This window comes from Tamandua tetradactyla, chromosome 21, assembly GCF_023851605.1.
Source record: "Tamandua tetradactyla isolate mTamTet1 chromosome 21, mTamTet1.pri, whole genome shotgun sequence".
Taxonomy (NCBI): domain Eukaryota; kingdom Metazoa; phylum Chordata; class Mammalia; order Pilosa; family Myrmecophagidae; genus Tamandua; species Tamandua tetradactyla.
In genome coordinates, this window is record NC_135347.1 from 50,088,774 (window position 1) to 50,112,477 (window position 23,704).

The 23,704-nt window shown below is 35.3% G+C and overlaps 1 protein-coding gene and 1 long non-coding RNA gene across 21 annotated transcripts in view; one reads left to right on the forward strand and one right to left on the reverse strand.

The window, feature by feature from the left end:
- Positions 1-12,051, forward strand: part of SSBP2 (single stranded DNA binding protein 2) — a 345,880-nt gene extending 333,829 nt beyond the window's left edge. For all 19 annotated transcript variants that reach the window (XM_077139285.1, XM_077139283.1, XM_077139269.1 and 16 more), the window contains one exon: positions 6,182-12,051. In XM_077139285.1, the coding sequence (XP_076995400.1) occupies positions 6,182-6,211 (30 nt within the window). In that variant the 3' untranslated portion in view covers positions 6,212-12,051. The remainder of the gene's footprint in view (positions 1-6,181) is intronic.
- LOC143665627 (uncharacterized) overlaps positions 7,305-23,704 on the reverse strand; it is a 39,731-nt gene continuing 23,331 nt past the window's right edge. Inside the window, exons 2-3 of one of the 2 annotated variants that reach the window (XR_013167120.1) lie at positions 10,430-10,476; positions 7,305-7,971 (exon numbers count right to left, since the gene is read on the reverse strand). This is a non-coding gene — a long non-coding RNA (uncharacterized LOC143665627). Of the gene's footprint in view, positions 8,020-10,429; positions 10,477-23,704 lie in introns of both variants that reach the window. The other variant, XR_013167121.1, reaches the window with a different exon arrangement.

The following is a 23,704-nucleotide window of genomic DNA, read 5'->3' on the forward strand; positions in this document are numbered from 1 at the left end:
TTTCATGTAGGAACAAGAGGAACTTTTCCCTTGCCTTCTTTCCCAGATTGTTCATTGGTGACAGGTAGCTACCTTGTTCAACAGTCTGAAAAGGGGTGCCTGGTCAAAACTGGCATCAGAAAGCTCTTCATAGTCATCAAAAAAAAAAAAAAAAAAAAAAAAAAGCAGCCCTAGCAGGACTTGAAGAACCTCTTTGCACAGGATAAACAACCTCACAGTTTAACCCCAACTAGACTATGTACTTGCAAAACCGCAGATCCCATCAATTTTTGTACAGAAAAGAGAGCCCCTGAGCAGGGCTTGGAAGCCTCCCTGACTCAGTCTCTCTTCCTCTGAACCAACAAGAAGATAAAATGCCAATCCATGGTATAGAGTTAGCAGAAAACAGAAGCTCCTTCCCTGTTGCCTCCCTCCCTATCTCCTGTCCCCGGTGGAAAAATAATTGAATCGTGAAAGAGATACTCCACCATTGCCCTGGAGGGTAGTGCAGCCTTGGAGGCAGTTCCACCCCAGCTGCTTTGCTCTTTCTTCTGTCTAGAGAGGACAGCTACCATGCTAACAGTATCATCCTTATCTCCAGCTTTGTCACATCAACACTCATTTTTGTTTAGACCTTTTTAAAAGATCAAGAAATGAGGGCAAAGGGGAAAGAATACAAAAGACATTTTTTGCTGACAAATACAATGATTTAAAGAAATAAAGTGGCTAGATATTTCTGACAAGTATGCCTCACTGTAATCAAGGAAAAACAGAGCAATTGAATTCAAAGAGAAAACATTTTCCAATAAATGAAGCATGCAGATTCTTGTGTTTTTTTAACTCAATTAACTGAGAAGCACATATTTTTTCTTAGCAGCCTGCCTTCTGAGAATTTTGTCAGTGTTTATACTGAAGTTAAGGCACAGAAAAAAGAGTGGGGTGAATGAATAAGCATTCATCTAGAATGCTTATTATGTAGCAGGCACTATCCTAGGTCTTTCACACATGTAATTTCATCTAATATAGGAATGACAGTGACCAAAACAAAATCAGAAACTTTGCAATGCCAGCATGTTTTACAGGGCAAAATGTGACACACAATGTTTCACTATTCAGCCTCTATGTTAGGGATCTTCAAGAAACAAAGATGCCCCCTAGTGTTCAAACTCTGGAATAATGTTTGTTTTTGAAATCACAGAATGCCAAAAAGCTTCGTTCAAAATAGTTTTTCATGCATTTCAAGTGAAGAAAGCAATTGCTCTTATATCTTGAAAAAACAGGATATTTTCCCCATGGCACTGAACTAGAATCAATTAAATAAACATGATATTAAAATCATGGTATCAAATAGAAATTACAAACAAGGTAATACATCATCTCCTATTGAGCTTACTCTCCTTTGTCATTTTCTGCTATTGTAAAAACAAAATCATGTTAGCCCAAATTATTTTATGTAGTTACATAAATGCTAAATTTATTTAACTTCAGTTTAGCTTGGAATAGCTGAGCTGTTTATTAATTTATTTCTCTCTGATTAAGAAAATATTATATAGATGCTTCGAAAGAGAAATATAATGAGATTTGAGGTGACTTATATAAACAGGAATTTCTACACATTGTTCAAAGATTTAGAGAACATCATCGATGGATCCCATGGTGTGTGAACTGCATATTCGGAGAAAAATCTAAATTCTCCAGTTCATGCCAGGACACGCCATTTTAAAATATATTTTAAATGAAAAGGTAAAATCAGTCGGTTTATGTTTAAAATATAACCTTATATATATTTTTTGCTAAACCAAACAGTAATGCTGTCGACAGCTTTGCAAGAGCCATTTTATTATGTGACCGAGGAGCATCAGACTAACAGAATAGTTTTTTAAAAGGGCAACCTGATATCACACATTTTGGCACAAACATTATGTCATTGCGTATTGATGCAGCAGTACAATAGAAACATTGCAGTGTGGTCTCAGGACAGTACACCATGAATATTTTATGTCTCTAAATATGATGCTCCATTTAACATCTTTTCCTTTACTTCTGGAAAAGTATAAACTTCTACTTTGAGGAATAGTGGTCTTCAAAGCTGAAATCCCTTTTTGTTTGTACATACTGTAATTTTTTTTTTAGACATTTTGTGATTTTCTTAAATTTCACTTAGTTGAAGCAGTTTCAAGAAAGACAGCTTCAGTAGAGCAGTTTACAGCCTTAGCTGTGCAAACAGCATGTTGTTTATGTAGTCAGTCTTAAGAGACAATCTATTTTACTGTTCCAAATGCATTTAGAGTGTTGACAGTTACTAATACTACTCAGAAATTACACTTTATTAGATGCTTGCTATTTTTTCCTGACATGTATTGCTTAGAGCTGATTCTTCCATCCTCTCTAACTGAATTTGGCCCTTAATTTCCTTATTGCTATCATCTTACTTTTCACTCAGTTGCCTCCGTAGGCAGACCTAGCTCTCAACTTCCCAGCAAATCTGTTGCAAGTCACCATTTTTCTGGAAGATTTGCTTAAGACATTTGAAATGTCACTAATTAAAATGTTAATTGATATGAGCAGGTAGCATCCAATAAAAATGCGTGATAACAAAGTATATGCATATGTAGATGTGTAATATATTTTTAACCATATTCCCTAATATTACATGATATATGGATAAACTGAAAAAAGGATACAAGTAACTCTTGATTATTCAGGACATTCATTAAATGAGATGGACTATTGAGTTAATTACGGCTTACCCAGGAACATTTTTTCAAATATTTCCTTTGACAACCTTTCTGAAATGCTCTAGTATCTTTTACTGTTTTATATTATTGGCACAATGTGCCCAATAAAATGTTTGTATAGAATAATGTTGATCAAGCACTACTATTTTTTTTATTTTTAATTTTTTTAGCAACTGGTAAATATATATATATATATTTACTTTTTTTATTGTATAAAATTACATATATTCAAAGCAAAGAAAGAAAAAAGCAAGTTTTCAAAACACTCTTCAACAAATAGTTATAGGACAGATCCAAGAGTTTGTCAAGGGCTACCATACCATTCTCTCAGATTTTTCCTTCTGGCTGCTCCAGAATATAGGATGCTTGAAGGAATCCTATATTCTGTGATGATAAAAAAATATATATATATTTTTTTATCATCACAATCGACTTTTTTCCTTTTTTGTGAAAAATAACATATATACAAAAAAGCAATAAATTTCAAAGCACAGCACATCAATTAGTTGTAGAACAGAGTTCATAGTTTGGTATGGGTTACAATTCCACAATTTTAGATTTTACTTCTAGTTACTCTAAGATACTGGAGACTAAAAGACATATCAGTTTCATGACAGAGCAACCATATTCGCTTATTAAGCCCTACCTTCTCTGTATAACTCCACCATCACCTTTGATCTTTCTGTCCCACTCCTTAGGGCTATTTGGGCTATGGCCATTCTGATTTTTTCATGTTGGAAGGAGCTGTTAGTAATCTGGGGTAGGGAGATGGAACTAGCTGATGTTTTGGAGAAGTTGGGCCTTCTAGGTTTCAGGACTTACCTGGTCCAGAGACCCATCTGAAAGTTGTAAGTTTCTGGAAAGTTACTCTAGTGCATGGAACCCTTGTGGAATCTTATACATCGCCCTAGGTGTTCTTTAGGATTGGCTGAAATGGTCCTGGTTGGAGTCTGGCAGGTTATGATAGGTAGCAATGTCTAACTGAAGCTTGCGTAAGAGCAACCTCCAGTGTAGCCTCTCGACTCTATTTGAATTCTCTCTGCCACTGACACTTTATTAGTTACACTTCTTTTCCCCCTTTTTGTCAGGATGGCATTGTTGATCTGATGGTGCCAGGGCCGGACTCATCCCTGGGAGTCATCTCCCACACCGCCACTGAGACTTTTACCCTCAGGCACTGCTATTTAACTTGATTAAAATCAAATACATTACATTTTCCAATCCTAAATTGCACTAGTTACATTTCAAGAGCCCAGTAGTCCCACATGGCTAGTTACTATATTGGACAGTGCAGAATAGAACACAGTCAACATCACAGAAAGTTCTATGGGGCAGTACTGATTGGTCTTCAGTTGTTATTGTGTATAAGAGTAGCTGTAGAGGAAATAAATTAAAATTTTTTATTCCCATATTGACTTATTCCCTTAGTTTTCTATTTTAATGAAATATTGGTACTCATTTATTTTCTTGTTTATTCTTTCTCCTGAAAGTCAGGCACCAAACTATAATTCCAATTAGTCAAAGACTGTGGATAGTTAATTGAGGTGCTGGCATTATGTGAGATCTTGTAATGAAATAGGGGTATAAATATAATAGGGGCATATTCCAGCACACAGTCTGGAGTGGTCCCCATTTTGTCAGTTCTTGTCCATGATCATTTGGGTTTTTCATTTTGTTTTGCTTTGCTTTCTGCTGTTATTACCAAGGTTAAAGTGGGGAGAGGTGTGTCTGTCGCACAAATCCCCTTCTGTTCTCTTGCAGTCTTCCTTTTTATCATCTTGTTCACTATGATCTAATATACAATCAGTTTTTAAAACTTAGTTTTTCTAATGAAAGAAAATTTTAGGCAATTATGTGGTTAACAAGTAGATTTTCCTTGATTTGGCAAGTGTTAAAAGAAAAGCAGTCCCTTTCTAAAGTCCGGCGACCCTTTCTCCAGGCCTAGCTGGAAAACATCTACCATGTTCTTGTTTGCTTGATTTGTTTAGCCCTAGACGTACCCCAATGACTTCTAGTCCAGACTTTTGCCAGCTGAGCCACTGTCACCCTGAGCTCTTCCCTGGGGAATCCTGCTTTCTCACTATTAATGCATAATCCATCCTTATTTCAGTAAACCTTATACCTCTGGTTCCTGCAGCATACCTCACTTCATCTAGGAGTCACCCCATTGTGTTCTCCTGCTGCTACTTTTCATAAAAGTTTGTTTCCTCTCACCTCACCCCCTTCATCATTTTTCCTAGTTAAGTCCCTGCAACTAGAGCCAATCCCTTTGACTTCATCTGCCCCTTTGTGTGAGGCACAATCATTATTAGCATGTTAAAAGAAATCCCCATTTTTGTTTCTAATAAAACATTTAAAATACTTAAGGATTCAGGTTTACATTTTTATCCACTGGATATGAGTGGAGTCACTCCCCATATTTCAGACATTCTATAACTACCCTGTCCAAAATGGTAGCCACAAGTCACATGTGGATATCTAAATTTATATAAATTACATTTAAATAACATTTAACCCCTCATTGCACTAGCCCCATGTCAGATACTCATCAGGGATGTGTGGCTGTTCACTTCTGTGTTAGATGACACACATTATAGAACATGTCCCTCATCAAAGAAAGTCCTATTTGACAGTGCTGCGCTACACCCTCTGTCACAGTCTGGTCCCCAGGAATGTGAGGATAGAGTAGCATAATTATAAAATAATTGCTTTTTGTTTCCCTGAATGTCTTACCTTTTATCAATTGTTATCAGCTTCAAACTGCCAATTAAGTATGTAACAAAAATGCCCCCACTCCTGTCCAAAAATGACTAGGGATAAGAGACTTATGTGATAAAGTATAAATCAGACTCTTATGTATTTTAGAGGCCTTTAATAAGAACTTCTCAGAGCTAGCTGGGAGTTGTTTTCTCATACATTCACCTAATATTTACTGAACACTTTCTCTGTATTCAACAAGTACACGTTTTAAGGATTTTATTTTTGATCTTCCTCAAATGCCTTTGAGATTTATGCTATTATTAAACCTGTTTTCTAGGTGAGTAAATCAAAGCACAAAGAGGTTAGGTCACTTCCCAAATTCACACAGCAAAGACTGTTCCTCACACTTAACTTTGTTATAACAGAGTCAACATTGGACTGAATTTACCCAACTTGTTACAAGGCCCTGGGAAACATAAATAGCCTGAGATCTGCGTAATGTCAGTATCCTCGGTCTCCTCAGTCTGGGAAGAGAAAGGGACTAAATGGTTTCCAGAAGAAATACTTAAAGTTTCAGAACTAACTTGAGTCTATTTAAGCTTACTATGTGTTAATAATTTCTTTTTGTGTGTGTGTATGAGTTTAAAAGCTTGAGCATAAAAGATTATAAGAAATAAAAATTCATAGTTATTATTGTTGCACTAAGAACCTTAGTGGTCTGGAAGAGCATTATTGTTAAAATATGGATTCTTCTCCCCTTCCAGTACTCCCCCAGCATGACAATGAGTGTGTGATCCATTACCAAGTCTCCTCATGAAAACCACAGTGAGTCAGCCCTTCACAGAACTACTACGGAAGAAAATTATTCATCACGGTGTACAGTTAAACAAAGGAATCTCAGTCACATCAAACCAACCTTTTTATTTCCTGCTCTCTCCCCTATTTTGTGAAGAAAGCGGGTCCAAACGTGATTCAAATAACTGTATGGAGCGGCATAGTAGAATTGCCCTAAACTGAACTGCAAATAATTATCTGTGTATGTATATGTGTGGGAAAGAGAATGTACTGTATATGTGTATGTTATACAAACATATACACATACATACACTGACCCACAGGACATTGTAAAATATTATCACGTGACATCTTAAGTAGAAATAAGTAGGGACTTTTATTCCATCCTTTTTTTCACGTTTACATTTTAATTATTAAAAGTTGCTCCTGCCCCTCCCTGAAATATTTTGTGCTGTGTATATCACTGCTTTATATAAGTTATTTTTTAAGGTGAACTCAGATGTTATGGTTTTGTAAATGTCTGCAATCATGGATAGGAATAAAATTGCTTATTTGAGAGCTTTCATTAAATTGCGTCTGATGCAAGTTATCCTGTGAATCTCAAAGTGTACTGTCTCAAAAAATAGAAGAAAGTGTGTTTTCATCTGTATGTTAAAGAAAAGGTTTCTCAGTTACCTTCAGTGAAAAGTATTTTTGTACTTTTTGTTTAGGAAAGAACACTTAAAATCAACAAAAGTTTAACTGGGGTCTAACAGTATATTTCTGCAATAACTATTTTAAATGGAGTTCTTCATTTGTTTGTCTTGGATGACACAGAAAATCAATACTTAGCCCTAATTGCTTAGACCATAGCAATAAAGTGACAGGGGTTATCATACTTTTAGCAACGTGTTTTCTCTTTAACATGGGAAAGCTCAGAGGTGATAAGAAAACCAATTTGTCACTTCTTAGCAGGAATACTGGGACCAAATTTTTAATAGCATACCAATGTGAAATAGCTTCTGATTTTTATTCACACTTCTTGTGAACATTTCCATGTACATATTACAAAACAGATACATCGAAATGATTGAAACTTTCGGCATGGGGTGCGGGTGGGAGGGAATGAATCTGTAACATGCCTGTAGGAGCTCTAAAGAGCTACTTTGCTATCCAGGTATCTTTCTTACTAGCAGCAGAGTTGACTGGTAACAGTCCATTCTGTACATACCTTCTAACTGAGAGTAAAGCACCTGCTCTGTTCCTGGAATACAGGGCTTTTATTCAGAGGCAAATCATCTATGGTAACTGCTTCATCTGGCCAGCAACTTCAGGTCAAATCCACATTGTGTAACTCCTTGTTCAGAAAAGAGAGTAAATGTGTTGTGTGGGGGGGGGTGTGTGAATCCACTTCCCTATGAAAATGTCTTGCTCTGTGGCACTTTCTTGATCTTTGTGTGTGGGTGTGGGCGTGCATGCACACATTTCAGTATACTTACAAACACCTAAATCATAACAGAAAAATATGAAGACTCTAAATTTAGACGTAAAAGATAACTCAGCGATCCTTTCTGTTAAAACTGCGACACAAATACCCTTGATAAATATCAACTGTATATCCAAACTACAGACACTGTGGAAAGCATTGTTTAATCTCAGGTAAGAGGATTCTCTATTTCCTTTAGACTTATGATCTCTAAAGTAAAAATTTGGCAGTATATTTGGTACTTCCTGGTCCCAGATTCCTTGCTTCTCTCAAATCCATAATGATTTATTCCTTCTGAAAAGTAAAGATTTTGCTGGTGTATGACAGGGATGCTGGGCAGAGCTGCTAAGGATAAAGAAGCAGAATTAAATTTATGTTACTGATTTAAACTATAATGAAATGAGCCACCATTACTCATAGTGTGCAAGAGTCTAGGACTACACACAGTGGAGAACAGCTTCATGCTCTCAAGCTGCGGAGAACTTGCTTGACAAACTCAAACTAAAAGGTCTTTAACTCAAGCTAAGGTAACCTGAAGATAAGAATTTGTACAGACATTTGAATTTACCAACAATAATTTAAACTTTCACTTTTTATGACAATTGTGCAAAAATTGACATTTCTTTGAATGTTAAGCTTGATCTTATAATGCTAGAGTTTTCAAGCACTTTGTTGAATTTTTTCCATTGTTACTGATCTTGAATTTCTTTTATATGCCTCCTGAAAGGTATTGTTTCTTACCATCACAAAGAATCATGAACCTGATTTCAATTGCTCTTATTTAGGGATAAAACTGGAATAGGAATGGCAACATGGGTCCCGTTATTTCTAAGCTATTTGATTAAAAAAAAAAACAACTCATCTTTTTCAAGGTAGAACAATCATCTCATCATAGGTATTTATTTTTCTGTCTTGGAACTTAGATTTAAAACAGCTATTTCAGGTAGAAAATTTCCTGAAATCGCTTAAAAATTTTTCAGGAGAAAATTATATTCAAGGATACCAGAAAATCTAATTTAAAAGTTAAAATATTAATTTAAATATCCAAATAATTTTTCATATACCAAATAGATAGTATATATGTATATTCATTTTTGCTTAAGTTTTAAATCATTTAAACCTATCATTTTCTCTTGTAAGATCATTTAAGGTTTTTCTCTCATTTTTTCCATCACCACTCATGCGTTTGTGTTGGCCTTGGTTTATATCAGCTAGCTGTGCCTGGGTTGCTTTTACACATTTCAGCTTACAGGAATATCAACAAACAAAATACCTGTACAAACTGCAAAACTATGTAGAGGGTGAAAACATTCTCATTACTCAGCTTTACATTTTGCTTAATTCGCTACAGTTGAAAAAATACATGTCCAGTTCTTTCTAAGGTACCTATGAGTCCTAGCCAACTGTCTTACTTGTGCAAAGTTGACCCTGGGACAAAGACTGTAGGGGGCCACTGAACTGGTAATCCCCCAGACATCTGATGGGTGAATTTCTGCACCCCTTTAAGAGTGTTCCCAGTTTAGACTCAGTTGCTAGTAAAGAGGAATTTCACAGCTAGGAATCTGATATTCAGACTTCCCTATTACTAAAAGATTGAGTAAATCTACTCCCTAAGCCATGGAAAGTGCCCAAAATGCTCACCCTACCCCATAAAAATAAAATAGAGGAAACTTCTTCCATTTCTATTTTTATAATTCTCTAAGATACCTGAACTCTGTTGCTTTTCATATAGTCATGCAGCTAGCACCTTTTCTATAGTTTAAGACAGTACATGGAAATAAGTTCAGTTTAGGCAGGAGAGAGCCCCACATCTGTCCACACCGTTTCTTCATCATACCATTCTGGGCATGTGCAGCAAAGCATTTGGAATCTCTTCCTCCACAGGGAAGTTTTTCACAATCCTTACTACTTTGAAGTTTTGATTTGCTTCTTCTGTGATGTACTCTATCCCTTTCTCCCAAATTGTGAATTCCCAAATAGAAATAAATTACAGACAATATTTTTACCTTCTCAACTCTTACAATTTTCATTTCAAAAGCATATAGTTTATAGTACTAATAGTAATTTCCCCAGGGAAAATAATTACAATTTCATTTCTTGCTTATCACTGTTAATCAGAAGCAGTGCCACAAATCAGATATTTCACTTTGGAATGTATTATAGTATTTTGACACTGACTTCCTTTTTTTTTTGTTTTATGTACTATATTTCTCTTTCCATTAAAAACACTAATTGATATGAGAAGTAGGCCATTTCACAGCTAGTGTATAATGTGGGAAGAAGTCCAATAATGGGAGAGGGGTAGAGTTGCCATGCATTTTCCAAAAAGTAGATTAGTCCTTTTTTTTTTCTCTGTGCTTTCCCTCCTAGTAGGAGATTCTTACTTGCCACAAAGAACAAAACTCCCTCTTTGGTTAAAGCCCTGGGTCTGTGAACCATACCCTGAGAAATTCTGGGAAAGTAAAAGAATGGTAAACCACTATTAAAAACATCTCCATTTCCGCATACTAAACATGTATGTGCGCACATGTGTGTGTGCATGGCATGATGGGGTGGTAGTATGGATTCTGCGCACATAAAACACTCCCAGTATGATTTGCATTATTTTGCAGTACAATGGTAACTATTAAACACAATTCTTTCCTTTGACTGCTTTTTGTTTTAATGGTGAAATCGCTGATAAAAGGGCTTCGAGGTGGAGAGGAATACAGCCCCTAAGCAGATGGAGTCTCCCTGCCCAGCTTTTACTTACCCATGTTAAGCTTGCCCATAGTAGGCCTTCTTGGGAAGGCACTGCATCTAAAGGTAAGCGTATAAATCATCATTTAATCCCTTATTTTAATGATATTGTCAGGAATCATGCAATAATTGTAGTTTTTTATGGGGACTTTGTTCACAAGAAATTGAATTGGAATTATTAATTTGTTTCACCAGAACTGTCAACCTTACCCATGAACTGTGATTCAGATTGAAAGAGATGACATGACCTATCAGTGAAAAGTTTCTAAGACCACTGTGATTACTTCACTAAACTTAAATGTATATTCTAAAGAGAAAACCTCAGTCGAATAAATCTCCTAAGGAAACTTTCCTCTGTTGGAGCTTCCCCTGTTAATGTAGTGTAACAGGCTTCCCTGAATAGAAGAAAAAGAATTTCTGTGAGTTGTTTAAATGTGAATATTTTTACTGTTTACATCTGTAAAAATGAAATACAGTAGTATAGAGAAAATGTGCAAATTTTAAAATGGGAGTAGGTGTTTTCATATACAGAATTACAGTTGATCTCTTTCCCTTTTGTGGATTTACTGACTATTCTCAGGATAAGTGTTGAGCTCATTTTGAATGTACCAGTCAAATGTTATAATGTGTCCCTACAAATATTTAGCATTCATTTTAAAATTAGATGTATCATTAACATAACAAAGGTGAGTCTTAATATTCCTAGGAAAATATGAAAGGATGCATTTCAGTTAACGTTAAAACTTCATCCTACTTTCTCTTTTTTTGCACCAAATGACCTCAGTACATTACCAAGACAGTGAAATTTGGATTCCTCACAATGTCCTCAGAATACAATATGTTGTCAACTAAATTTCCACCATGTCTTTCTGCTAAAATTGCTCCCTTAAATGCAATTACCTAACTACTTATAGGAAAATAACAATTCAAATAATCTGTGTAATTTACATCATTTGAAAACAAATCTTTAAATTTAGCAACTCTTTGGAAATTTTCTTGGTATTAACTACTGATTGAAATCTGTGTATGGCTCTCTGTCAAATCTTATTTCAAAATGTTCTGCTTTCCTTGCACTGACAATTAAAAATGTACACAAACTATATGTTCGAATGAATCATTTAAAGAACATGCTCTTGTTTCAAGCATGAAAAATGGAAAAAATCTTTATAAACAGAATTCTTTACTCACGATAGCCATCAACTTTATTGAATTGCTACTTTATCTAATTGTGATTTTAAGAATTTAAGATGTTTTCTTACTACACGTGGTAAAGTGTTATAATGTCTTCCTGGAAAAAATAGAATTATTTGTAAGGCTTTTATAAATGCACAATTCATGTATAAATAAGATTGGAATATGGGATAATTTAGTAATCTACTATTCTTTACTCAACCATGGCCACCAGCTCCCTGACACATTTTGTATATTTAGCATCAATGTGTGTGTGTCTGACTTATCTGTTGCATGTGCATTACTACATTTTTTTCTCAAATGGATTTATCACTTAATGTTTTTGTACAAGTACCTGAGATATTCATGTAATGGGAAAAGTTGCCATAAAAGTGTACATAAATGTCCCTTAATTTGGCACATGTTTTCACATTTAATTAAAAAATACCGCATTTCATTTATAATTTCTACCCTTTCATTTATAGCTTTTACTTCATTACTTACTGAAAAAGTAAAGTGTCCATATGAAGTCAGCATAAATGTTTTCTGAATGACAAATCAAAATCTAATATACACACCTGTGTATATAATTGCATTAGATATTATGCCTCATATAAAATCCAGGAATCTATAATATCAAAAGATTGATATGCATTTAACAAAAGGCTCTGATGAGGGACTGGTTCTCATGTGGTCAGATACCAGCTTTTTTATATAAAAAAAAATAACCAATGTTTTTAACAATCATGGATAAAAGTTCAGCATTTTATTCAAAATAGGATTACACATAATGTGGAAATCTAAAGCAATTAGGAGGATAATTCATGCAAAATAGCTTCTCCTCAATCACATTCATCTTTCTCATGACCTACAATGGCTGTCTCAATTTATCATGAACATTTGCCTAAACAGAGGCACTGAAGTAGGCTTTGCATACTATTCCACAGGTAAAATATAGAGAACAAAGGTCTGTAAATGGAATTAAGAGTCTATCCTTACATAGCAATGGAAATACATGAACTGTTTTTTCAATAATTCTTAAATACTGGTTCCACATTATTTTTTATGGCTATAAACAAAATCAGATCTAATTCAGAGATGCAGCACATTTGTATATAGTGATTAGAAAAGATAATACTATAAATCCCAGATAGCCAGATCAGGGTTTGGGGGTGGAAGTTGATGAGCAAGGTAATGACAGGATCCCTGAATTTAAAACAGAAGTCTTACGTAACTAAGAACTTTTCTGGAAGTTGATAATTAACTATCTGTGCACAAAAACGGTTATTATATTATATTGGTGATAGCACTATGTAGTTGCAGGACAGGAACAGCATAAATAAAATACAGCAGAATTAGTTAATTCCTCCCTCAACTTCTCTTGTGAATATGATTTTTTTTAAAAAATGAAACTATCCAAACGGAATGAACAGGGGAATGAGAGTACCTGCACATCCAGCCACCAAGCAATCTGAGTAACCAAGTGCTTGCTTTTGGCTAGTGTATCCTTCAAAGTGAAGAATCCCTTTACATCAAAAGAGGCATGAAAATTAAAGAAGAAAAAATCCCAGAAATTTCATTCCCTACAGAACTTTTTAAATGAGAAATAGGGTGAGGCATTTTAGAAAGTTCTATAGCCAGCAGACATCGAACATAGAAATACTTAGCTGTCTCATACAGTACTTTTTTTATATGCTGGATATTAAACACATCAGATATATGACTTGCAACTATATTCTCCCATTCTGTGTCATTTCATTCACAAAATTTCTTAATTAATTTAACTTAAATGAAGTATACTTTATCTTTACTGATGATTTTAGTGTCATGTCTAAGAAATAGTTACCAAATCCAAGGTCGTGATAGCTTTCCCCTAGGTTTTATTCTAAGAGTTTTATGGTTTTAGCTCTTATGTTTAGATCCTTGATCCATCTTGAGTTAATCTACATACCGCATGAGGTAGAGGTGCAACTTCATTCTGTTGCTTGTGCATATCCAGTTTTCCCAGCACCATTTAATGAAGAGACTATTCTTTCCCCCATTTAATGTACTTGGCACCTTTGTCAAAAATCAGTTGTCCACATGTTTGGGTTAATTTCTGATTGCTGATTTCATCCCATGGGTCTTTATGTCTATCTCTGTGCCAGTACCACAGAGTTTCCATTGCTGTGGCTTGTAGTAAGTCTTGAAATTGGGTAGTGCGAGACCTCCAACTTTGTTCTTTTTCAAGACTGATTCAGCTATTTGGGGCCCTCAGCAATTCCATATGAATTTGAGGGCTAACTTCCATTTCTGAAAAAATTAAAAAATTAAAAAAACGGTTGCTGGAACTGTGATGGGGATTGAGTTGAATGTGCAGATTAATTCGGGTAATACTGACATCTAAATTGAGTCCATATTAATTCTTCCAATCCATGAACACAGGATGTCTTGTAACTAATTTGGTCTTTAATTTCTTTCAGCAGTGTTTTGCAGTTTTCAGTATACAAGTCCTTCACCTCTTTGGTTAAATTTATTCCTAGATACTTGATACTTGATTATATTAGATACTATTGTAAATAGAATTATTTTCTTGATTTCCATGTCAAATTGTTCATTGCCGATGTATAGAAACGCATATGATTTTTGCATGTTAATTTTGTTCCCTGAAACTTTGCTGAATTTGTTTATTAACTCTAGTAGCTTTCTTGTGTATTCTTAGGGATTTTATATGTAAAGGAACATGTAAATCAAGGTAATTTTCTTTTTCCTTTCTAATTTGGATCCTTTTATTTATTTTTCTTGCCTAATTGCTCTGACTGTAACTTCCAATACAGTGTTTAATAGCAGTGATGATAGTGGTCATCCTTGTCTTGTTCCTGACCTTCAAGGAAAAGCTTACAGGCTTTCACCATTGAGGATAATGTTAGCTGTTGGTTTTTATAAATGCCATTTATTATTTGAGGAAGTTTTCTTCTATTCCTGTTTTCTTGAGTGTTTTTTATCATGAAAGGATGTTGGATTTTGTAAGATGCCTTTTCTATGCCAACTGAGAAGACTGTGCATTTTTCCTTCATTCTATTAATGTAGACTATTAAATTAACTGAGTTTCTTATGCTGCCCCACCTTTGTGATCCTGGGGTGGATCCTGCTTGGACATAGTGTATAATTCATTTAATATGCTGTTGGATTCTATCTGCTAGCATTTTGTGGCGGATTTTGGCATCTAAATTCATAATGGAAATTGGTCTCTAATAACCTTTTCTTGTGATTTTTTTATCTAGCTTTGGTATCAGAGGCATCTAGCCTCATATGGGTGCATTAGGTAGAATTCCCTTCTCTCTAGTTTCTGGATGAATTTGAGAAGCATTAATGTTAATTCCTTTTTGAGTATTTGGTTGGATGCTCTCATGAAGCCCTCTTGGTCCTAGAATTTTCTTTTTTAGAAGGCTTCAACCTCTTTTCTTGTTATATGTCTATTGAGATCTTCTGTTTCCTCTTAAGGCATTTAAAGTAAATTCTGAGTTTCTAGGAAGGTGTCTGTTTCTTCTAGATCATTAGCTTTGCCTTCATACAATTGTTCATAATGTCCTCTTATAATCCTCTTTATAGTGTCCCCACTATCATTTCTGATTTTAGTTATTTGTGTCTAGTCTCTTTTTTCTTTGTTGAAGGTTTACCAATTTTACTGATCTTTTCATGAACCAACTTCTGGCTTTCTTTATTCTCTCAATTGTTTTAAATTCTTCATTTCGTATAGATTTAGTTTGCTATTTTTTTTTCTCATTCCTAAAGATATGGTTAGGTTATTGATTAATTTTTTTCCTTTTTTAATGTAGACATTTACAACCAAAAATTTCCCTCTGAGCACTGCCTCACTGAATGCCATAAATTTGGTGTGCTGTGTTTTTATTTTCATTTGCCTCTAAGAATTTTCTGATTTCCCTTATGTCTTCTTTGGCCCACCAGTTGTTTAAGAATTATTTAATTTCCATATATTTGTGAATTTTCCAGTTCTCCCTATTGTTCATTCACACTTTGTTCCATTGTGGTCAGAGAGATGCCTTCTATGATTTCTTTTTTTTTTAAATTTTTGAGACCTGCTCTGTGCCCTACCATCTGGTCTGTCCTCGAGCACGGTCCATGCGTACCTGAGAGGAATGTGTAGAATGCTGTTGTTGGGCAGAGTGTTCTGTTTGTATCTAGTAGGTCTAGTTTGTTTATGATATTGTTCAAGTTCTTTTTCTTCTTCACTTTCTGTCTAGATGCTCTATTCATTATTGAAATTGGTGTACTGAAGTATCTACTATTGTAAAACTGTCTATTTCTGCCTTCCAGTCTCTCAATATTGCTTCATATATTTTGAGGCTCTTTTATTAGACATATATATGTTTATAATTATTATAGCTTCTTGATGGATTGACCCTTTTACTAATATATAATGTCCTTCTTTGTCTCTTTTAACAGTTTTTTACTTAAAGTCCACAGTCTAGTCACTCCAGCTCTCTTTTAGTTATTATTTGCATGGAATATTTTTTTCTATTCCTATCACTTTCAACCTATTTTTGTTTGACTATAAGCTGTATCTTTTGTAGTAAAGAGTATATTGTTGGATTATGTTCTCTTATCTATTCCACCAAACTATACATTTTGACTGGAAAGTTTAATCCATTTACATTAAAGGTAATTAATGTTAAAGCAGGACTTAACTATTTTGGCTTTTTTTTTTTGTAAGTCTTGTACCTTTTTTTGTCCATCATTTCCTCCACTGCTGCATTATTTTGTGTATAATTGGTTTTTTAAGGTGAAATATTCTAATTCCCTTATCATTTCCTTTTCTATATACTTTTTAGATACTTTCTTTGTGCTTACCCTAGGGTTTACATTTAACATCCTAACTCTATGACAATATAGTTTGAACTGATGCCAACTCAGTAATATATATCTCTCCTCCCATACTTCTCTATCCTCCCCTTACATTATTCCTGTCACTAATTACATCTTTATTCTCTGTACCCAATAACAGAATAATGTTTTTTTTATTTGTACTTTAGACCAGGAAAAACTAAATAATAGAGTTACAAACAAGAAAATACAATAATACTGGCATTTATATTTACCCAGGTAATTACCCTGGTTCTTTATTTTTTCATATGGCTTCAAGTCACTGTTTAGTGTCCATTCCTTTGATCCTGAAGGACTACCTACCTTTAACATTTCTTATAGGGCAGGCCTAGCGGTAATGAGCTCCCTCAGCTTTTGTTTATCATGGAATGTCTCAATTTTGCTCTCATTTTGAAGGAAGTTTTGCCAGATATAGAATACTCAACTGACAGTTTTCTTTCAGCATTTTAAATATGTCACTCCAGTGCTTTTTGGCCTCCATGGTTTCTGATGAGAAATTGGCATTTAATCTTATTGAGGATCACTTGTATGTGATGAGTCACTTCTCTCTTGCTGCTTTTATGATTCTTTGTCTTTGACCTTGTGTACTTTGACTGTAATGTGTCAAGGTATGGGTTTCTTTGAGTTTATCCTGTTTGGAGTTTGCTGAGCATTTTGGACATGTATTTCATGTCTTTCATCAAATTTGGGAAGTTTTCGGATATTTCTTCAATATTCTTTCTGCCCCTTTTTCTTTTTCTTTCTCTTCTCCTTCTGGGACCCCCAAACTGCTTCAAGGTACCCCAAGTTCTTAGACATTGCTCCCTTTTTTTTTTCATTCTTTTTCCTTTCTACTTCTTATACTAAATTTCATTTATTGTATCTTCAAATTCACTAATTCTTTATCTGTTCAAATCTGCTGTTGAGCCCACTAGTGAAATGTGTATTTCTTGTGTTGCGGTTTTCATCTCCAGAATTCCTGTTGGGGTTTTTTTTTTTGATAAATTTCTAATTCCTCCATTTGTTCACATTATTTTCCTTATTTCCTTTAGTTCTTTGTCCATGTTTCCCTTTACTTGATTAAACTTATGCTGAATAGTTGACTTAACATCTTTGATTAATAATTCCAACATCTGACTTTCCTCAAAGGTCATTTCTATCACTTTTTTCGTTCCTTCAAAATGTCATCTCTTCCAGATTCTTTGTATGCCTTGTGTTTTTTGTTGTTATTGTCATTGTTGAAATCTAAAAGCCAGATTCTTCCCCCTTCCCATAGTTTGTTGTTTTGTTGTGATTTGATTATAAAGGATATAGTGTAGATAGGCACTGTGTAGAGGCTCTCCTTCAATGCTTAGCCCACTTTATACTGGCCCCCAGATCAGCCCAACGTGAACAGTTGGGTTTGTTTCAGATCTTTCTGAGCATGCCACTTGCCCTGTGCATGTGTGGTAGCTTAAAAAAAATCCCCCAGAAGGCATCAATGCTCTTGGTTTCCACTCTGAAAAAAAAAAAAAAAAAAAGGAATTATCTCCCAGCTTCTCCTGGGCTCCAAGTGCGATATTTTATATCTCAACCATAATCTTTTGCCCCAGGTAGCTAAGGTTTGCTTGTTTCTTTTCCACTTTTCTGTACTGCTTCTGTGCACCAAGTGACCTGTGGGTTAAGTGAAACAAGTGCCTTGAGTCTGTCTTTCAGGAATCAAATTGGAGCAGACATACACACACTGAATGTATACATTAGGTATGCTAATAATCACATACCAGAGACCCACACTAGGAATGCAGACCACTACACACTTCCACTGCTGTACTGAGCCATGGGAGCAGGTAGACCAGGGCAAGTGGAAGTGCCATACAGCTTTTCTATTCATTTTAAGTTCTCTTTAACCTGCTTCAGCATTCACTTGGTTACTATTTACCCTTGACTGTCTTCTAGAGTTCTGGGAAAGCTGGTCCTGACATCCTGACAGTTTCTGTTTTGGTTTTTTTGTTTGTTTTTGTTTTTTGGATTTTTTTATTTTTGGAGGGCGGGGGGAGGTTAGCATTCCATCAGAGTTTCTTACTCCAGCATCTTGCTGACATCAGTTCCATGTCTTGCATTTCACAACCCACAGTTCTTGATGGGAATAGGAAGGGTACTCGATAGCTAGTCATGTCATTTATGGAAATGCACTTTTAAATGTACTCTAAATATAATATCAGTAATCATGCATAGTATGTAAATTAGTATAGGTTATATGAAATAATTCATTACTGCTTATTTATTTAAATATTGTTTCAGAGAAGGAGATGGCTTATGAATTGAAAAGCCCAATCTATTCTCTATCTGGTCTTTTATATTTTCGTGCTCACTGTTTTGTCATCTAGCTAGCCATTATTCAATTATGACTGAAGGGATATTAAACATACTTAGTAGTCTCAAAATTGTTTAACAGAACACATCAGCCACTGGAAGTGATTCATTTTAATTTTGAGAACTCAAGCATACTATTACAACAAGCAATTACTAACCAAATTTCATATGTTTACTTCATCTTTATTTGAAAAGTACGTACCTGGACACACTTTTTGAGTCAATGGAAAAATCTATAGAGAGGTAACTTATATCCACTGAAAAAAAGGGAATCCAATTAACAAGCTGTTTTAGTCTACCAAAGCTGCCAGAATGCAATACACCAGAGATGAATTGGCTTTTAATAAAAGGGGATTTATTTAGCTAAAAATGTATAGTACTTCAGAGGAAAGGGAGCTAACTTTCAACTGAAGTTCCTTCTTACACGGGAAGGCACAAGGCGATCTCAGCTGGTGTTCTTTCCAAGCATCTGGGTTCCAACAACTTTCCCCGGGGTGATTCCTTTCTGCATCTCCAAAGGCCTGGGCTGAGTTCCAAGTGCTGAGATGAGGTATGCTGAGCTGCTTGGGCTGTACTATTTGAGCTTTCTCATTTAAGCTTCCAGCCAATTAAACATCATTCATTGCAGCAGGCATGCCTCCTAGCTGACTGCAGATGTAGTCAGCAAGAGATGAGGTTCACATGCCACTAGCATTAGTTCTGTTGTCCACAGCAACAGAACTAGGCACCTTCAACTAGCCAAGGTGACACCTGAACCTAACTACCACACACGTTTGAAAATATAAAAGTCTTGGGCAGTGTGATGGTGGCTCAGTGACAGAATTCTCACCCGCCATGCCAGAGACCTGGATTCATTTCCTGGTGCCTGCCCACGCAAAAAAATATGTATATATATGAAAGTCTTAGATGAAAATAGAAGCACTTACAATTACAAGAGAACCATTTAACAATAAAAGTTCCCAAACTGATGCTCAAATTCAAAATGGAAGGGTGGGCCACGGTGGCTCAGTAGGCAAGAATGCTTGCCTGCCATGCCCGAGGACCCGGGTTCGATTCCCAGTGCCTGCCCATGTTAAAAAAAAAAAAAAAAATTCAAAATGAAAAATAATTCTCAGCTTAACAGTTAGAAATGAGAAGAAATTTACTGAACCATATAAATAACCAAATCAAAATCAACATAGGAGCCATATCTAATTTGCACAAAAGATGGGTTAACAAATCAACCATCAGGTTTCTAAAATAATGGTTTTAGAACCATTATTTTAGAATGGTTCCACAAATCAGAACATAGCCTAACCCTCAATAATGTCGCCAGAATTTAAAATTCAATTAATTTAGCAAATACCATTGAAAACAGGCAGCATGATAATAATCTCAGGCTTTTCTCAAATATATTAATCATGCTGAAAGATTACTAGTTGAGTAATTACATGATCCAGCAAAGCTCAGTTTAGAATGCAAAACCTTCAAGAGCCAAATCTCTGCAGAACTTGACATTAGTTATCTCTAAAATGGGCCGCCTAAATCATTTCAGAAGGGAAGTGGTCTGTGGTGATAGATGTTTTACAAGCTGTTTCTGGTTACTTCACTTCCTGGATTATTTAAAACCGTCTTTGGAGAGATATTTACTACTGTATTTTCAAGTTCTAGAAAGAAATGCATGATGTTCCTATGTAAGAGATACTGAAGTTGTATTTGCAAAAATAAATAACCGATATCAAATTTTTTTCTTCAAGTAATCAGAAATATTTTGCTGTCTCTCTCTTGCAATAAGCACTTCAGAAAGCAGGAAATACAAATTGAAAAAGCATATGCCCTAGAACTTCATGCCCACTTGAAGTTTGTTTAAAATAAAATATATTTCTGATTTGCTTGGCAGTATCCGTTCTCATCAACTTTATCATGATTCACACCATTACACTGGGCCTCAAAACTTGAGATTCTGTTCATCCCACGTGTGCATTAAAGCAGCACTGGAAATGGTTAAGCTTCTCCAACTGAAGAGGGGTTTTGAAGCAGACAAGTGAATTAGATGAGCAATCTTTTCCATTTGAGTTACACAAATAGATGTTATTACTCCAAACTGAGTAAAAAATTGGCATCTAACAAGATTAGACTAATTGCTAAACTGTTTCAAAGTTAAATGCATACAATGTAATTCCTAACCTATTGTGGGTACTTTCGCCCTCTGAAGATGACAATGTATACTAGAGGCTTATATACTCCTTCATGTTGTGCTCTTGATTCTTCTTGCCAAAAATCAGCTACATGTTTCTGTTTTCAAATACAAATGCCAACAATTAAAACATTTTTCATCTATTTCTTGCAAAAAAAATCTATACACAAAAGATACAGAGAGTTTGGAAACTAAGAACTTAACCAAAAGAGAGTTAAAAATGCCTAAGTAATTTTGGCCTTTGGGAAAGGAAGTCTGTATGTGCAAGCAATGATTTATTAATATATTTCAATGTTCAAACACTTTAGAGTAAATGCTTGTTATTTCACAGACTGAATTTATATTTTACCATTGGTTTAAAATAATCAACCTAAATATTCAGAATGTTCTTAAAAGTTACAAGACATTCCTTACTTAGCTACTTGGCTAGGGTTTTTTTTAATTATTATTATTAATAAGATTGTATTCTCAATGACCATGCTGAAAGAGTATATTTAAATCTTCAGATTCTTAATTGTAAGACAAATCAGTCATAGACTTAAACAAATTGGTTATTCTGAGGATGTTTGTATGTACAATTGATTCATCCGGATGGCATAGTCTGCATAATTCTCGAATACAAATACAGATTTGTGTTATAAGATTAGTGTCCCTTTAGAAAATTTTTATTCTCCTGAGACATATAGCCAGAACACAAGGATATGACAGTAGTTGTGTGACATTTACTTTCCAGAGGGGATGAGACCAGAAGAGGGAGTCTTTCTGATGCAAAGGACCTTGGAGGGCTGACTTGTCCTCCTTTGTGAGAATTCTGTTAGTTTGCCCAACTATGAACGCAAAACTACCTTTCCTGCAGCCAAAGTTTGACAGCCTCTGCCTACTTCATAGAAACCATGTTTAATACAAAGAAGGTAGAAGTACGGTGGGGGAGGTGGAAATGTAAACCTCAAAAAAGTCACAAAAAAGGACCCATTTTTTCCTTCACAATGAGAGGCATTGAAAATACGATTACAGGTCAGTGAGGAAATTAATTAGCTATCCAATCATGCATATCTTGATCAATTGAAATCTAACTTGCTCAATAAGAAATTCACATAATTTTTTTGTGAGTGGAATAACTGCAGTAAATTCATTCTCCCCCTCCCTCTCTGTCTCGCTCTATTTCAGAGTCTGTTGTCTCTAATACCTACAGTCAATTCTTATAGTTAAGGTTCTAGTAAAAATTATTGAAAAATTAGTTAACCTTCATAAGTTGCAATTAGCTTAAAAGGATTAATGTGGCTCTTGAAATACATACTTTATTTCTTAAGGAGTAATTTGGACACTGGTAAGAATAGAGTCTAGTCTTTTTTGGTACATTATTAGGATGAGGAAAACATAGTTAACTAGAAGCCTACATTAATACAGAGCTTAACTACTGTGGCAAGTGGTTATGGCATCTCACAATTACTGTAATCTTTACTGAAATGAAAGATTTTCAATCATTTAACATTTTGATAAAATAATTCAGTTTATCCATTTAGCATTCATTCAAGATGTTTTGCTTTGGGGCTAATCATACTCCTCAATTCCACCATAAGACCCATTGTCTTCCTTCAAGCCAGTTTGCAGCAATCTTTCTCAATCTGTTCCTACTTGTATCCCCCCAGAGTAGGCCCTGGAGTCCTATGATGGAAGCCTTGTTAGTGAACAATTATCACAAAATCAGCAGCAGGTCAAAATAGCACATGTTGTTTAGCAACTCCTTAGAATGTACCACAACTGTGCCTCACCTAGCTCTCTCAGTTCCTGCAGAGAGCCATGAAACTATTAGCCATTTGCATTCATCTCAAACTTCTAATTCCCTTTTTTTTTTTAACTACATACAGATATTTTTTTTTTGAAAGAGTGAGGGGAGAGACTCATTTTAGTAGGTGAACTATTTACATACTTTACCCTTTTTATATTTTCCATAATTTATCATCACAATAAACTTTTTTTCTTTTTTGTGAAAAAATGACATATATATAAAAGCAATAAATTTCAAGGTACATCACAATAGTTGTAGAATAGATGTCTGAGTTTGGTATGGGTTACAATTCCACAATCTTAGGTTTTACCTCCAGATGCTCTAAGATAATGGAGACTTAAAGAAATACCAATATAATGATTCAGCAATCACACTCATTTGTTAAACGACACCTTCTCTGTATAACTCCACCATCACCTTCGATCTTTCTTCCACTCTTTAGCGGTATTTGGGCTACGCCCATTCTAACTTTTTCATGTTGAAAGGGGCTGTCAATAATATGGGATGGGGAAATGGAACTAGTTGATGTTCTGGAAGGTCTGGCCCCTCTGCATTTCAGGATTTATCTGGTCTGGGGACCCATCTGGAGATTGCAGGTTTCTGGAAAGTTTTCCTAGTGCACGGAACCTTTGTAGAATCTTATATAACACCCTAGGTGTTCTTTAGAATTGGCCGGAATGGTCTGGGTTGGTGTTTGGCAAGCTCTGATTAGTAGAAATGTCTAACTGAAGCTTCCATAAGAATGACCTCCAGAGTAACCACTGTTACCTTATTTGTTACACTTCTTTTTCCCCTTTTGGTCAGGAGGGCATTGTTGATCCTGTGGTGTCAGGGCCAGGCTCATCCCTGGGAGACATCTCCCACCCTGCCAGGGAGACTTTCACCCCTGGATGTCATGTCCCACTTAGCGGGGAGGGCAACAAATAAGCTTCTAATTC